Consider the following 14189-nt stretch of genomic DNA (forward strand, 5'->3'; position numbering starts at 1 on the left):
CCGCTCTACAAGCGCTATGGACTCTGGCATGGCTGCACGCTCTACGAGCACTATGGACTCTGGCATGGCTGCATGCTCTACGAGCACTATGGACTCTGGCATGGCTGCACGCTCTACGAGCACTAAGGACTCTGGCATGGCTGCATGCTCTATGAGCACTATGGACTCTGGCATGGCTGCACGCTCTACGAGCGCTATGGACTCTGGCATGGCTGCACGCTCTACCACCGCTATGGACTCTGGCATGGCTGCACGCTCTACGAGCACTATGGACTCTGGCATGGCTGCACGCTCTACGAGCACTATGGACTCTGGCATGGCTGCACGCTCTACGAGCGCTATGGACTCTGGCATGGCTGCACGCTCTACCACCGCTATGGACTCTGGCATGGCTGCACGCTCTACTGAGTCTGCAGTTTTCAGACTTAAAGATCGCGGTTATCCTAATTGGATGCTACACAGAGCAAAATCAGTGACAAAAGACATTGATAGGAAGTCTTTATTATGGAGTGATAATGAGGATCCAGGGTCTCTTTCTATGAACCCCAACGAGAATAATAATAAAATTAAAAAAATTAAAAGAAAAAGGTTTAATGAGACTAAACACACAGAGTCTGCCTCTCACTCTCTGAGTACGATAAATTTTTCCACAGTTTATAGTCCGCAGTATGCAGAAATAATTCAAATTGTGAAAAAGTATGTTCCTATTTTATACAATGATGTGAAGCTAGCACATATTTTAGATCGTACTCACATACGATATCTTGCCAAAAAAGCACCTTCCTTACGTGACATCCTATCTCCTAGTCTCTATCTCAATAGTAAATTGACTGCAGGAAATAGTGCCTGGTTAACATATAAGGGTTTTTTTAAATGTGGTCACCACCCGTGTAAAACGTGTAATTTCGTAAGAAAAACTACTAGTTTCACCTCTAGTGTGACAGGCATTACTTATCCAATTAGAACGCACATGAATTGCAACTCAGAAGGTGTCATTTATTTGATAGAATGCGATTTATGTAAACTGCAATATGTGGGCTGCACAGTGGGCCCTTTAAAAAGAAGGTTTTGTAAGCATATCTCAGAATCTGCACTTAATAATACATCACATAACATTTCTGCAGTCTCTCATCACTGCAAAACAATCCATGCAGGTAACACCAGCATGATTAAAGTGACTGCTATTGAAAAAGTGCATAAACCCCCTAGAGGTGGTGATCATAGACGTAAGATATTAAATCGTGAATCCTTTTGGATATTTTCTCTACAGTCAAGGGTGCCCTTAGGGCTGAACAAACGTCTTGACCTCATTTTGCAGTTAGATTAATGTAATAATCTCATGTCTTTAATATAAATATATAATTTTTTTTTTTTTTTTTTAATATAAGAAGGTGATATTTAATATTGTACACACTGTGAAATGGTTCTATTATTCCAGCTAATGTAATTTTTTGATATACCGATGTGGTTCTTTTTTCATGGATATGTCTTTCTCTTTTGCGGTTCACAGGGGGTTAATATAATGAATGTTCTGATTGCCCACCTGAGTTTTAATCTAAGCACTTGCTGTTTTAGTGTTCTGTGTTGTATAAAATGTTAATATGTGGTTCCATTTTCATGCCATGACTAAGACCTGATGGTCGAAACGCGTCGGCGTTGACCACCTTGGACCCCCATCTCTCTTTTTTGCAAATGTTTGCATTTTAAAGTGTTTCTAATAAATTGACTTTTAGAAGATCCATGCTGGAGATTTTTTCTTTTTCACTATGGACTCTGGCATGGCTGCACGCTCTACGAGCACTATGGACTCTGGCATGGCTGCACGCTCTACGAGCACTATGGACTCTGGCATGGCTGCACGATCGAGCACTATGGACTCTGGCATGGCTGCACGCTCTACGAGCACTATGGACTCTGCCATGGCTGCACGATCTACGAGCACTATGGACTCTGACACAGTGCAGCCGGACCCTGACAGGTCACCCGCCACCACGCCACGCCATATGAGCCCACCAAGACCTCCCACAACCAGGCAAACCAAAAAGAAATTACAAAAAAAAAAACAGAGGACTCTTAGCATTCCTCCCCCTTCACCTCCCAATGTGTCTGTAATGTCAGGTTTGTCTCACCCTTCCAGTGCGTCTGAAGCCTCTCATGTGTCCAGCCCCATCCCCGAACTTCCAGACCCTTCTAGTTTCATTGCCCCTTCTCCTGCCACCTCTGCGTCTTCCACGGTTAGCCAGGCCTCAGTGCTTCACACCCCCCGTTTACATCCCTCTACCCCAAGCCGGCGCAGTAAATACATTTTTGGGTTGTTACAAAATAAAAAAAAGTTTGATTTGCCACAATTATGTTTGGTTTATTGTGTCTTCTGCCGCCGGCAACACACCGTGCGCCAAGAAACTTCGCCACACACTTACTTTTTGGCCCACATCATATCTCCAGTAGTTAAAAATAAAAAGACTGCAGCTTTGTGTGTCTTTAGTATACATATATGAGGTGGGCCAAAAAATATTACATGTATCTCCATAATCTCTTTAGGTCTGTGCTTAGTGTGGCAGTCTGAAGAGAAAATGGTGGAAATACAGTGCAGACCTCTACTGAACAGGTCAGGTGTCAAAAAACTCATTAGTTATTGACACCTGACCTGTTGATTAGAGAACTGCCTTGTATAACCACCATTCTCTCTTCTTATATTACACACAAATTGAGTTACAATGGTGGTCACACACTACATATCTATGCTCACCTGCACAGGTGTCAGAAATAGTGAATTCATGAGGCTGTAATATGTTTATCATGAATTTATAATTTCTGACACCTGACTTGATGAGTATAGATAGTGTGACAGTCATTGTCTCTTCAGTTTGTGTCCAATGGATACAGGAGAAGAGAATCATGACGCAATGACGTCAACAAGCTTACCAATAAAGCAACATGGCTGCCATAACACTAGCAGTATGTGGCCAGTGTTGTATAACAGTATTTGTAAGCCAAAACAAGAAGTGGAACAATTAGAGGTAAATTATGATATTAACATAATAACTAGCACATCTGCTTTTATCACCCACTCCTGGTTTTGGATTACAAAAACTGATATTAAATACAGATCAAATACTGCCAGTTTTAGGACAGCCTTGGTTTGGAGAGGAAAAACATAGGAGACACGGTCAACAGAACCAAAAGTAAAGTTTATTAATGAGAAATTTTATTATCATTGTAGAAAATTACTGGTACAGATGTAATTACAACAGGACATTTACACAACATTGTCCTGCCATGACACACGTCCAATATCTGAATCGAAAAAGGCCGCAAATTGGTCCCGCATGTGACCAACTGCTGCAGTTGACCGCAGCGGGTGATGCTGGAAATCGGGCAGTGGGTGTGCAACTGGTTCATCCAGTTCAATGTTGGGTCGCTCCTTAGTCATTATGTAATTGTGGAGAACCACACAGGCTTTGACCACCTCGTCCACTGTTTCCACTTTTAGATTTATGGCTGATGCAAGAATGCGCCATTTAGCGACCAGAATGCCAAAGGTACACTCTACTGTTCTTCGGGCCCTGGTCAGTCTGTAGTTAAAGGTCCTTCTAGTGTGGTTCAAGTCCCGACTGGAATAGGGCTTCAGTAGGTTTTCACACATCTGAAAGGCCTCATCCCCAACCTTAACAAATGGCATCGGTGGACCTTGAGTGTTGGGGAGAGGTTGTGGTGGGGGAAAATTGAAATTGTTGCCATACACATGGCAGCCCATATCCGAGTTCTTGAAAGTCTGGGAATCGTTGCCACGGCCAAAAGCTCCAATGTCCATGGCAATGAAGCGACAGTCAGCATCGGCTATTGCCATGAGCACAACAGAAAAATATTTTTTGTAATTGAAGTACTCCGATCCTGTTCTGGCTGGTTTGATAATGCGAATGTGCTTTCCATCCACCGCTCCTAAACAGTTGGGGAAATCACAAACACTCCAGAATTTCTCTGCAATTTCTAGCCACATGTCCAAGGTGGGTAAGGGGTATAAACTCATCCCGGAGTACATTCCACAAAGCCCGGCAGGTGTCCGCAACTATTCCGGACAGGGTGGATATTCCAAGCCGGTATTGGAAGTGGAGGGATGATAAACTCTCTCCGGTTGCCAGAAATCTGTAAGAAAAACAAACACAAAAAACATTACAATCTATTCTTTTTATGGCGTGGTTACGCTAAAGAAAGAAAGGAAAATACCCCAAAAATACAGGTCAGAAAACACTAAATTTGGACTGTCATTGGTTTAGATTTTGAACGTACCTTAATGTAACCAGCAGACGTTCCTCCGGTGGAATCGCTCTATGGAGCTGGGTGTCCTGTCGCCGTATGGCTCCTTGGACACGAGACAGCAAATCCAGGAATGAGTCTTGCGACATTCGTGTGTATTCCTGGAATTTCTCCGGGTTGGAGCTCGGCATAGAGTGTGTGATAGGCTCCACGGCTTTCACGTAGTTCGATAATGGGGTGCCTCCAAAAACTCCTACGTTGTCTCCTCCATCTTTCGCGATTTCTGTCTTGCTCCCAAGCAAAAGCACAGGCAAGAAACAGCTTGATGCTTAAATCCAGGTTGAAATAAAAGCTCTCCATGCGAAGATCCATCATGACACAGGATACAGTAGTAAAGTGTTAAGATTTCAGTAGCCCTAGGGTCTATATATAGAGATCCCATAATACACGCCCTCTGTAGTCCTATTGGCGGTGTCTGGTTATCTTGCTTTTTCTCTTGTGAAATTTCTCATCATGCGCACCAAAAACGCAAACACAGGAAAAAACGCATATAAGGCTGGTTTCACATTTGCGGTTGTGTCCACAGCGTTTGCACCGCATAGATCTACATGCATTTTGTATTCCTATCTTTAACATTAAAAACGCATGCGTTTTTGTTTGTTCGCGTTTTGCCGCGTTTGACGACGCATGCGGTTTTTCGTCGTTTGCGGCTTGGTGCGGAAATGCAACATGTAGTAATTTTTAGAGGCATCAATTTGCCGCCTGGAAACGCATGTGGTCGATTGCGCAAGGTTTGCGGCAAAAAAAATGTATTGCTGTCTATATAAACGCATGCGTTCACAAGCACTTGCGTTCGTGAACGCATGCGTTCCACAAGAAAAACATTTGTAGACGCATGCGTCATAAAACGCGGCAAAACGCGAACAAAAAAAAACGCATGCGTCCTTAATGATAAATATAGGAATACAAAATGCTTGCGGATATAACGCAAACGCAGGAAAAAAAGCATGTAAACGCGTACAAATGCGGCATTATTTTAACCGCATGCGCTACCGCATGCGTCTAAAAAACGCCGCGTTTGTTCACGTTTACATGCATTTTTTCAACCACTTGCGGATGCGTTTTAAACGCTGCGGATTTAAACGCAAATGTGAAACTAGCCTAAACGCGGCTTTTTTTAACCGCATGCGACACACAGCTTACAAAAACGCAAGTGTGAAACCACCCTAAGGGTATGTGTCCACGTTCAGGAAACGCTTCCTTTTTTTACGCTGCGTTTTTCCGCAGCGTCAAAAACGCAGCGTCCAGATAGTGGAGGGGATTTCATGAAATCCCGACTCCACTATGCGTTAAAAAAAACGCATGCGTTTTTGCCGCGGAAACGCATGCGCGGTGCGTTTTTCCAAAACGCAGCATGTTGCTACAAGGGTATGTTTCCACGTTCAGGAAACGCTGCTTGTTTGACGCTGCGCAGCGCTGCAGCGTCAAACAAGCAGCGTCCAGATGTTCCTGCATAGTGGAGGGGATTTGATGAAATCCTGTCTCCACTATGCGTGGAAACCCGCACGCGGCGGCCCTGCGACTACGGACATGCTGCGCGTCTTTTCAGATCGCAGCATGTCCGTACACCTTGCGGGGACGCAGTGTCCCCGCAAGGCATATCACAGGGCCCTATGGGAGAGAGCGATCATCCCGGATGTGAAGAGTTAACACATCCGGCATGATCGCGTCCCATTAAGGGGGCGGGGCTTAGCGCCGAGCGGCTTCGCCGCCGCCCATCCGTACCGTGGAGACATACCCCAATGAGTGCAGGTGCAGTTTTGGTCAGGATTTTACTTGCATAAAATCCTGACCAAAGCCTGAAGCAAGCCTGAACGTGGACACATACCCTTAGGCTACGTTCACATTTGCGTTGTGCGCCGCTGCGTCGGCGACGCAACGCACAACGCAAACAAAAACGCAACAAAACGCACGCTAAAATGCTGCGTTTTGCGACGCATGCGTCCTTTTTCGCCGAAAGTTGGACGCAAAAAACATGCAACGTGCTGCGCCCAACGCTCGCAGCCAAAAAAAGCATGTGTCGCAAAACGCAGCACAACGCATGTCCATGCGCCCCCATGTTAGGCTACGTTCACATTTGCGGTCCGCGCCGCAGCGTCGGGCGCCGCAGCGGCGCCGCATGCGTCATGCGCCCCTATATTTAACATGGGGGCGCATGGACATGCGGTGCACTTGCGTTTTGCGCCGCATGCGTCACTGCGGCGCACGCGTCCGGGCGCAGAGGACGCAGCAAGTTGCATTTTTGCTGCGTCCAAAATCAATAGAAAAAAGGACGCATGCGGCGCAAAACGCAAATGTGAACGTAGCCTTAAATATAGGGGCGCATGACGCATGCGGCGACGCTGCGGCGCCGAACGCTAATGTGAACGTAGACTAAAACGCAGCGGCAAAAAACGCAAATGTGAAACCAGCCTTATACCAATAGAGGGCGCTTCTCACAACACAGAACATTCACATCACAAGTGTGTTAGGCTACGTTCACATTTGCGTTGTGCGCAGCAGCGTCGGCGACACAACGCAAACAAAAATGCAGCAAAACGCATGCAAAACGCTGCGTTTTGCGACGCATGCGTACTTTTTGGCCGAAAGTTGGACGCAAAAAAAATGCAACTTGTTGCGTTCTCTGCGCCCAACGCTTGCGGCCATGCGTCGCAAAACGCAGCACAACGCATGTCCATGCGCCCCCATGTTAAATATAGGGGCGCATGACGCATGCGGCGACGCTGCGGCGCCGAACGCTAATGTGAACGTAGACTAAACGCATGCGTTTTTTAGTCTACATTCACATTTGCGGTCTGCGCCGCAGCGTCGGGCGCCGCAGCGTCGCCGCATGCGTCATGCGCCCCTATATTTAACATGGGGGCGCATGGACATGCGTTGCACTTGCGTTTTGCGACGCATGCGTCACTGCGGCGCATGCGTCTGGGCGCAGAGGACGCAGCAAGTTGCATTTTTGCTGCGTCCAAAATCAATCAAAAAAAGGACGCATGCGGCGCAAAACGCAGCGTTGTGCATGCATTTTGCTGCGTTTTTGTTTGCGTTGTGCGTTGCGTCGCAAATGTGAACGTAGCCTAAGCACATGCGTTTGTTTGCGTTAAAAACGCATGCGTTTTTATAGAAAAAAAAACAGAAAACACACTGAAAAGTCACCCACCACCATCAAGGTGATAAAGGGATCCAAACCCTACCCCTAACCTCACCCCTAACCATTTAATGAACATTTTCTGACAGTCATAGTGCCACGTATTTCAGTGCCACAATATTTCAGTGCCACGATATTTCAGTGCCACGTCTTTCAGTGCCACGATATTTCAGTGCCACGATATTTCAGTGCCACGTATTTCAGTGCCACGTACTATAAATACTATAACTACGTGGTTATACGTGGCACTGAAATATCGTGGCACTGAAATACGTGGCACTGAAATATCGTGGCATTTACGTGAAATACGTGGCACTTATATACGTGGCACTTAATTACGTGGTACTTAAATACGTGGCACTTAAATACGTGGCACTTAAATACGTGGCACTTATATACTTGGCACTTAAATACGTGGCACTTAAATACGTGGCACTAACGCGTGCAAACGCTGCGTTTCTTAGACGCATGCGTTTATGCATGCAGTAAAAAAAGGGCGGCGTTTTGACGCGTTTACATGCGTTTTTTCCTGCATGCTGAGAAGTGCGTGACAGCTGCCAATCATCAAAATCAACTAGAAAACCCACTATTAATAGAATTAGCTAGGGATAGGGTTAGGGTTAGGATCCCTAGGGTTAGGGGTAGGGTTAGGGTTAGGGTTTGGATCCTTAGGGTTAGGGTTAGCTTTTTATTAGAAGAATGTCCTGGTCACCAGGTCACTGATAAGCCACCCCCCACCATCAAGGTGATGAAGGAATCCAAACCCTACCCCTAACCCTAGGGATCCATAGGGATTGGCTATTATGTTGACCTCGAGACCAGGACATTCTTCTAATATAAAGCTTTGTTCAATGTGGACACCCCAATATATACGGCATTGCTATAGAGTACTAAAAATATAAACTGAGAGTATTCACTGTCATATTGTTAGGGTTAGGGGTAGGGGTAGGGTTAAGGTTAGGGTTAGGGTTTGGATCCCTAGGGGTAGGGTTAGGGTTAGGATCCCTTTATCATCCTGATGGTGGGGGGTGGCTTATCAGGGTGTATTCTTGTTTTTTTCTATAAAAACGCATGCGTTTAAAACGCAAACGCATGTACGCAAAAACGCATGTGTTTCCATAGACAGCAATGTATTTTTTGACGCAAATCAAACGCAAATGAACGCATGCATTTTTTTGCGGCAAAAAAAGCCTCTGAAAATTACTGCATGTTGCATTTCTGCGACAGAACGCATGCAGCAAAAAAACGCATGCATCAGCATCCGCATACAGCCGCACGACCTGCGTACCTAATGTTAAAGATAGGTACGCAGGTCGCATGCGGGCCGCATGCAGAAGTAGGTGGAGCTAGCGGCGGAGGTGCGGCCGAGGGCGGGGCTTCACGGAGGAAGTCCGCAGCCTGCCGCAGATCAGGTAAATGCTAGTGTGAAACTAGCCTAAATCCGGCAAATGTTGGAAAAACTGGATCCGGCGCAGATTTTGAAAAACTGATGCAACGGATCCGTTTTTTTGACGGATCCGGCTACCCTATCTAGAGTATTGGATGAAAAAAAAATTGGAGCATGCTCAGTTTAAAATAAAATCCGCCATCTTTCCGGATCCGGCACCTTCCGGCTCCCATAGGCTTTCATTGTAGCAAACAGCCGGAAGCGCCGGATCCGGCGCTTCAGGCTTTTTCTCCAGAGACAAAAGACGTTGCAATGGACGTTTTTTCAAGAAACTGGAAGCGGCAGATTTGCCGGATCCGGCGAAAACCGGATGAAACGCAATGTCATCCACTGCAATCCGGCACTAATACAAGTCTATGGGAAAAAAACCTGATCCGGAGGCAACATTTGCCTGATCCGTTTTTTTGAAAATTAGCCAGATTTAGGCTAGTTTCACATTTGCGTTTAAATCCGCAGCGTTTAAAACGCATCCGCAGGTGGTTGAAAAAACGCATGTAAACATGCACAAACGCGGCGTTTTTTAGACGCATGCGGTAGCGTATGCGGTTAAACGCCGCGTTTGTACGCGTTTACATGCGTTTTTTTCCTGCGTTTGCGTTATTATATCCGCATGCGTTTTGTATTCCTATATTTTTCATTAGGGACGCATGCTTTTTTGTTTGTTCGCGTTTTGCCGCGTTTTACGACGCAGTGTCTACACATGTTTTTCTTGTGGAACGCATGCGTTCACGAACGCAAGTGCTTGTGAACTCATGCGTTCATATAGACAGCAATGCATGTTTTTGCCGCAAACCTTGCGCAATCGACCGCATGTGTTTCCAGGAGGCAAATTGACACCTCTAAAAATTACTACATGTTGCATTTCCGCGCCAAGCCGCAAACGACGAAAAACCGCATGCGTCGTCAAACGCGGCAAAACGCGAACAAACAAAAACGCGTTTTTAATGTTAAAGATAGGAATACAAAACGCTGCGGACACAACCGCAAATGTGAAACCAAAGCCTGACACTGAAAACCTGATGTGTGAAAGTAGCCTTATACAACCAATAGAGGGCGCTGTACAAGCGCATGAAATTACAGAGGTTATACAACCAATAGAGGGCGCTGTACAAGCGCATGAAATTAGAGGTTATACAACCAATAGAGGGCGCTGTACAAGCGCATGAAATTACAGAGGTTATACAACCAATAGAGGGCGCTCTACAAGCGCATGAAATTACAGAGGTTATACAACCAATAGAGGGCGCTATACAAGTGAAGTTACAGAAGTTTTGAAACCAATAGGTGGTGCTGAACAGCAAGTGCAGAAGTTAGGCTGGTTTCACATTTGTGGTTGTGTCCGCAGTGTTTCTGAAGCATAAATCCATAAATCCGCATGCGTCTTGATTTCCTATCTTTAACATTGTAGACGCAGGTGCATGCATTCGCCCGCATTTTCTTACGCATGTGGTGTGTGGCTGGATGCAGCTGACGTACCATGTTAGAATTTTTGAGGTGGCAAATTTCCATCATATATGCGCAGGCATGCGGATGAGTACGTTAAAAAAACGCATTACTGTCTATGGGAACGCATGCAAAAAAAAAATTACTGCATGGGCATGCGTTTGTATGCATTTTTGCCTGCGTTTGCGTTGTTTATGCGCATTCGTTCGATATTTCCAGGAGGGCGTATCTCAAAACAGTTCCTGGACATGCACAGTCCGAAGTACACAACCGCATCGAACGCATACATTCCCATAGACAGTAATGCGTTGTTTTGACGCACTCTATCCGCATGCGAGCGCATGTCCCTGTGTACACAGTGTTAGGCTGGTTTCACATTTGCGGTTGTTGCCGGAGCGTTTGTACCGCATATAAACACATGCGTTTTGTTTTCCTATATTTAACATAAAAAACGCATGCTTTTTTGTTTTCTCGCGTTTTGCCGCGTTTGATGATGCATGCGTTTTTTCGTCGTTTGCGGCTTGTCGCGGAAATGCAACATGTAGTAATTTCTAGAGGCGTCTATTTGCCACCAGGAAATGCATGCGGTCGATTGCGCAAGGATTGTGACAAAAAAACGTATTGCTGTCTATGTAAACACATGCGTTTTTAAGCACATGCGTTTGTTTGCGTTTTAAATGCATGCGTTTCAATAGAAAAAAACAAGAATACACACTGATAAGCCACCCCCCACCATCAAGGTGATAAAGGGATCCAAACCCTAACCCTAGCCCTAACCCTTGCCCTAACCCTAGCCCTAACCCTTGCCCTAACCCTAATGGGAAAAAGGAAATAAATACATTTTTAAAATTTTTTAATTTTTCCTTAACTAAGGAGGTGATGAAGGGGGGTTTGATTTCTATTTATAGCGCGTTTTCTAGTGGATTTTTATGATTGGCAGCCGTCACACACTGAAAGACGCTTTTTATTCCAAAAAATATTTTTTGTGTTAACACATTTTGAGAGCTATAATTTTTCCATATTTTGGTCCACAGAGTCATGTGAGGTCTTGTTTTTTGCGGGACGAGTTGACATTTTTATTGGTAACATTTTCGGGCATGTGACATTTTTGATTGCTTTTTATTTTGATTTTTGTGAAGCAGAATGAACAAAAACCAGCTATTCATGAATTTCTTTTGGGGGGGCGTTTATACCGTTCCGCGTTTCGTCATAATACACGCCCTCTGTAGTCCCATTGGCGGTGTCTGGTTATCTTGATTTTTCTCTTGTGAAATTTCTCATTATGCGTACCAAAAATGCAAACGCAGGAAAAAACGCGTACAAACGCGGAATTTTTTTAACCGCATGAGACACCGCATGCGTCTAAAAAATGCCGCGTTTGTACGCGTTCATATGCGTTTTTTCCACCACTTGCGGATGCGTTTTAAATGCGGATTTAAACGCAAATGTGAAACTAGCCTTAAAGATAGGTACACAAGACGCATGCGCGGATCATACACTGCACACAGATACGCAAATGTTAAACCGACCTAAATCACTGGTGAGGCCACGTCTAGAATATGGGATCCCGCTTTGGGCTCCACATTTTAAAAAGGATATTCAGAAGTTAGAATCAGTTCAACAACGAGCAATTACGAGAGATGGAAGGCCTCTCATATGATAAGTTGGGTTTGTTTAGCTTAGAAAAAAAGACGCCTCAGAGGGGATCTCATTTACATGTATAAATATATGGGTGGTCAGTACAAGACTTATTACTTCCAAAGACCAGGGGGCCCTCATTACGGGTGGAAGGAAGGCGATTCCGGCAGCTAAACAGGAAAGGGTTCTTTACAGTTAGAGCAGTCAGACTGTGGAATGCCGACCACAGGAGGTGGTAATGGCAGACACTATGGCTAGGTTCACCTTTTCTTGCCGCACTCATCCGCATGCGCATATTTGATGGATTTTTGACGCCTCCAAAAATGCAAGAGGCATATGGATCTGTACACAGGCCTACGCTGCGCACAGAAATGCTAGTGTGAAAGCGGCCTTAGGCTAAGTTCACACTAGCGTTGTGCGCCGCTGCGTCGGCGACGCAACGCACAACGCACGCAAAAACGCGGCAAAACGCACGCAAAAACGCTGCGTTTTGCGACGCATGCGTCGGTTTTTGCCGAAAATCGGACGCAAGAAAAATGCAACTTGCTGCGTTTTCTTGGTCCGACGCTTGCGGCAAAAAAGACGCAAGTGTCGCACAACGCAACACAAAAAAACGCATGCGTCCCCCATGTTAAGTATAGGGGCGCATGACGCATGCGTCGCCGCTGCGTCGCCGACGCAAACCCGACGCAAATTAGCTTAACGCTAATGTGAACGTAGCCTACCAAGAGGTGGCGCTGTACAGCAAGTTGCAGGAGTTATAGACCCAACAAGTGCAGAAGTTAGGAAACCAATAGGTGGCGCTGTAAGTGCAAGGAGTTACAGAAGGCACAAAACCAATAGAGGGCGCTATGCAACAAGTGCAGAAACGTACAGAAGTTGTAAAGCCAATAGGTGGCGTTGTACAAACGACGTTACAGAAATTATAAAACCAATAGATGGCGCTGTATAACAACTGCAAAAGTTATAAAACCAATAGATGGCGCTGTACAAGTGCAAGGACTTATAGAATTTATAGAACCAATAGGTGGCGCTGTTCAAGTTACTGAAGCTATGAAACAAATAGAAGGCGCTGTACAGGACAAACATGACATAGCGTGTTTCTTCTTTTGCTGCAGTGACACAGAGTGACCAGCAGAGGGGGCGCTCCTCCGTCTCATCCTTTGGTTCTAGCCGCTGTCAGACGTTGAGAAATGCAGGAAGTGCTCGCGCCGGGGCGTCATCACCATGGAGGCTGCCGAGGACCCTGCGGACGAGACCGAGCGTGAGGAGAAGTTATTGGAATGGGAGAGGCAAGTGGTGCTCCTGTCTAGTGACATTACAGCCCGCTGCAGTGAGCCAGGAGGACCCATGTGTCACACAGTATGCTGGGATTTGTAGTTCTACTTGTGTAGAGGAGGGACCTGACCATCCACCGCTCTTTCCTCAGTAGGATACACAGGGTGGCTCTAGTAGTAGTAAATTGTAGGAAACCCCTCCTCGCAGAGCTATAATGTTATTTCTAGGTCAATAGAGCGGTGTCGGGGCTCGTTTTTTCACTGTATGAGCTCTCGTTAATTGGAGTCCATACATATATTTTTTGTTAGCCCCACCCATGAGTAATGGCCCCACCCACTTGACAAAATCTGATGTGTTTTCAAGCCATATAGATAGTGCCTGCAGACTCGGGGTAAAGGTCAGATGGACTAGGCAGCCTCTTATGTGGGCGAGGGTCTCTGGACTCCACCGGGGGGAGTTCACTACATGCGCACCTAACATCTAGACTCCGATGGGCCCCATTGTAAAATTTGGACTCGGGCCCCCAGCTCTATGTTGGTCAGATGTATGGGCCTTTGTTGTGTTTTAGATCCTATAAAGAAATGTGTTTGCCCCATCCTGTAATAATGTTTCTTGTCTTAGGCCCCTTCCTGTGCCCCTTCCTCTTATAATGTCCCCATCTTGTGACCCTTCCTGCTATAATATCCCCATCCTGTACCCTTTCCTGTTATATCCCCATCCTGTGCCTCTTCCTGTTATAATATCCCCATCCTGAGCCTCTTCCTGTTATAATATCCCCATCCTGTGCCCCTTCCTGTTATAATGTCCCCATTCTGTGCCACTTTCTGTTATGTCCCCATCTTGTGCTCCTTCATGTTATGTCCCCATCTTGTGCTCCTTTCTGTTATAATGTCCCCATCATGTGCCCTTTCCTATTATAATATC

At 45.7% G+C, this 14189-nt stretch overlaps 1 protein-coding gene across 2 annotated transcripts in view; it reads left to right on the plus strand.

Moving 5' to 3' along the window:
* The window catches only part of ENDOV (endonuclease V), a 162542-nt gene that overhangs the window by 66249 nt on the left and 82104 nt on the right, over positions 1-14189 (plus strand). For both annotated transcript variants that reach the window (XM_077253325.1, XM_077253323.1), the window contains exon 2: positions 13106-13283. In XM_077253325.1, the coding sequence (XP_077109440.1) occupies positions 13215-13283 (69 nt within the window). In that variant the 5' untranslated portion in view covers positions 13106-13214. The remainder of the gene's footprint in view (positions 1-13105; positions 13284-14189) is intronic.

Source organism: Ranitomeya variabilis, chromosome 4 (assembly GCF_051348905.1).
Source record: "Ranitomeya variabilis isolate aRanVar5 chromosome 4, aRanVar5.hap1, whole genome shotgun sequence".
In the NCBI taxonomy this organism is placed as follows: Eukaryota; Metazoa; Chordata; class Amphibia; order Anura; family Dendrobatidae; genus Ranitomeya; species Ranitomeya variabilis.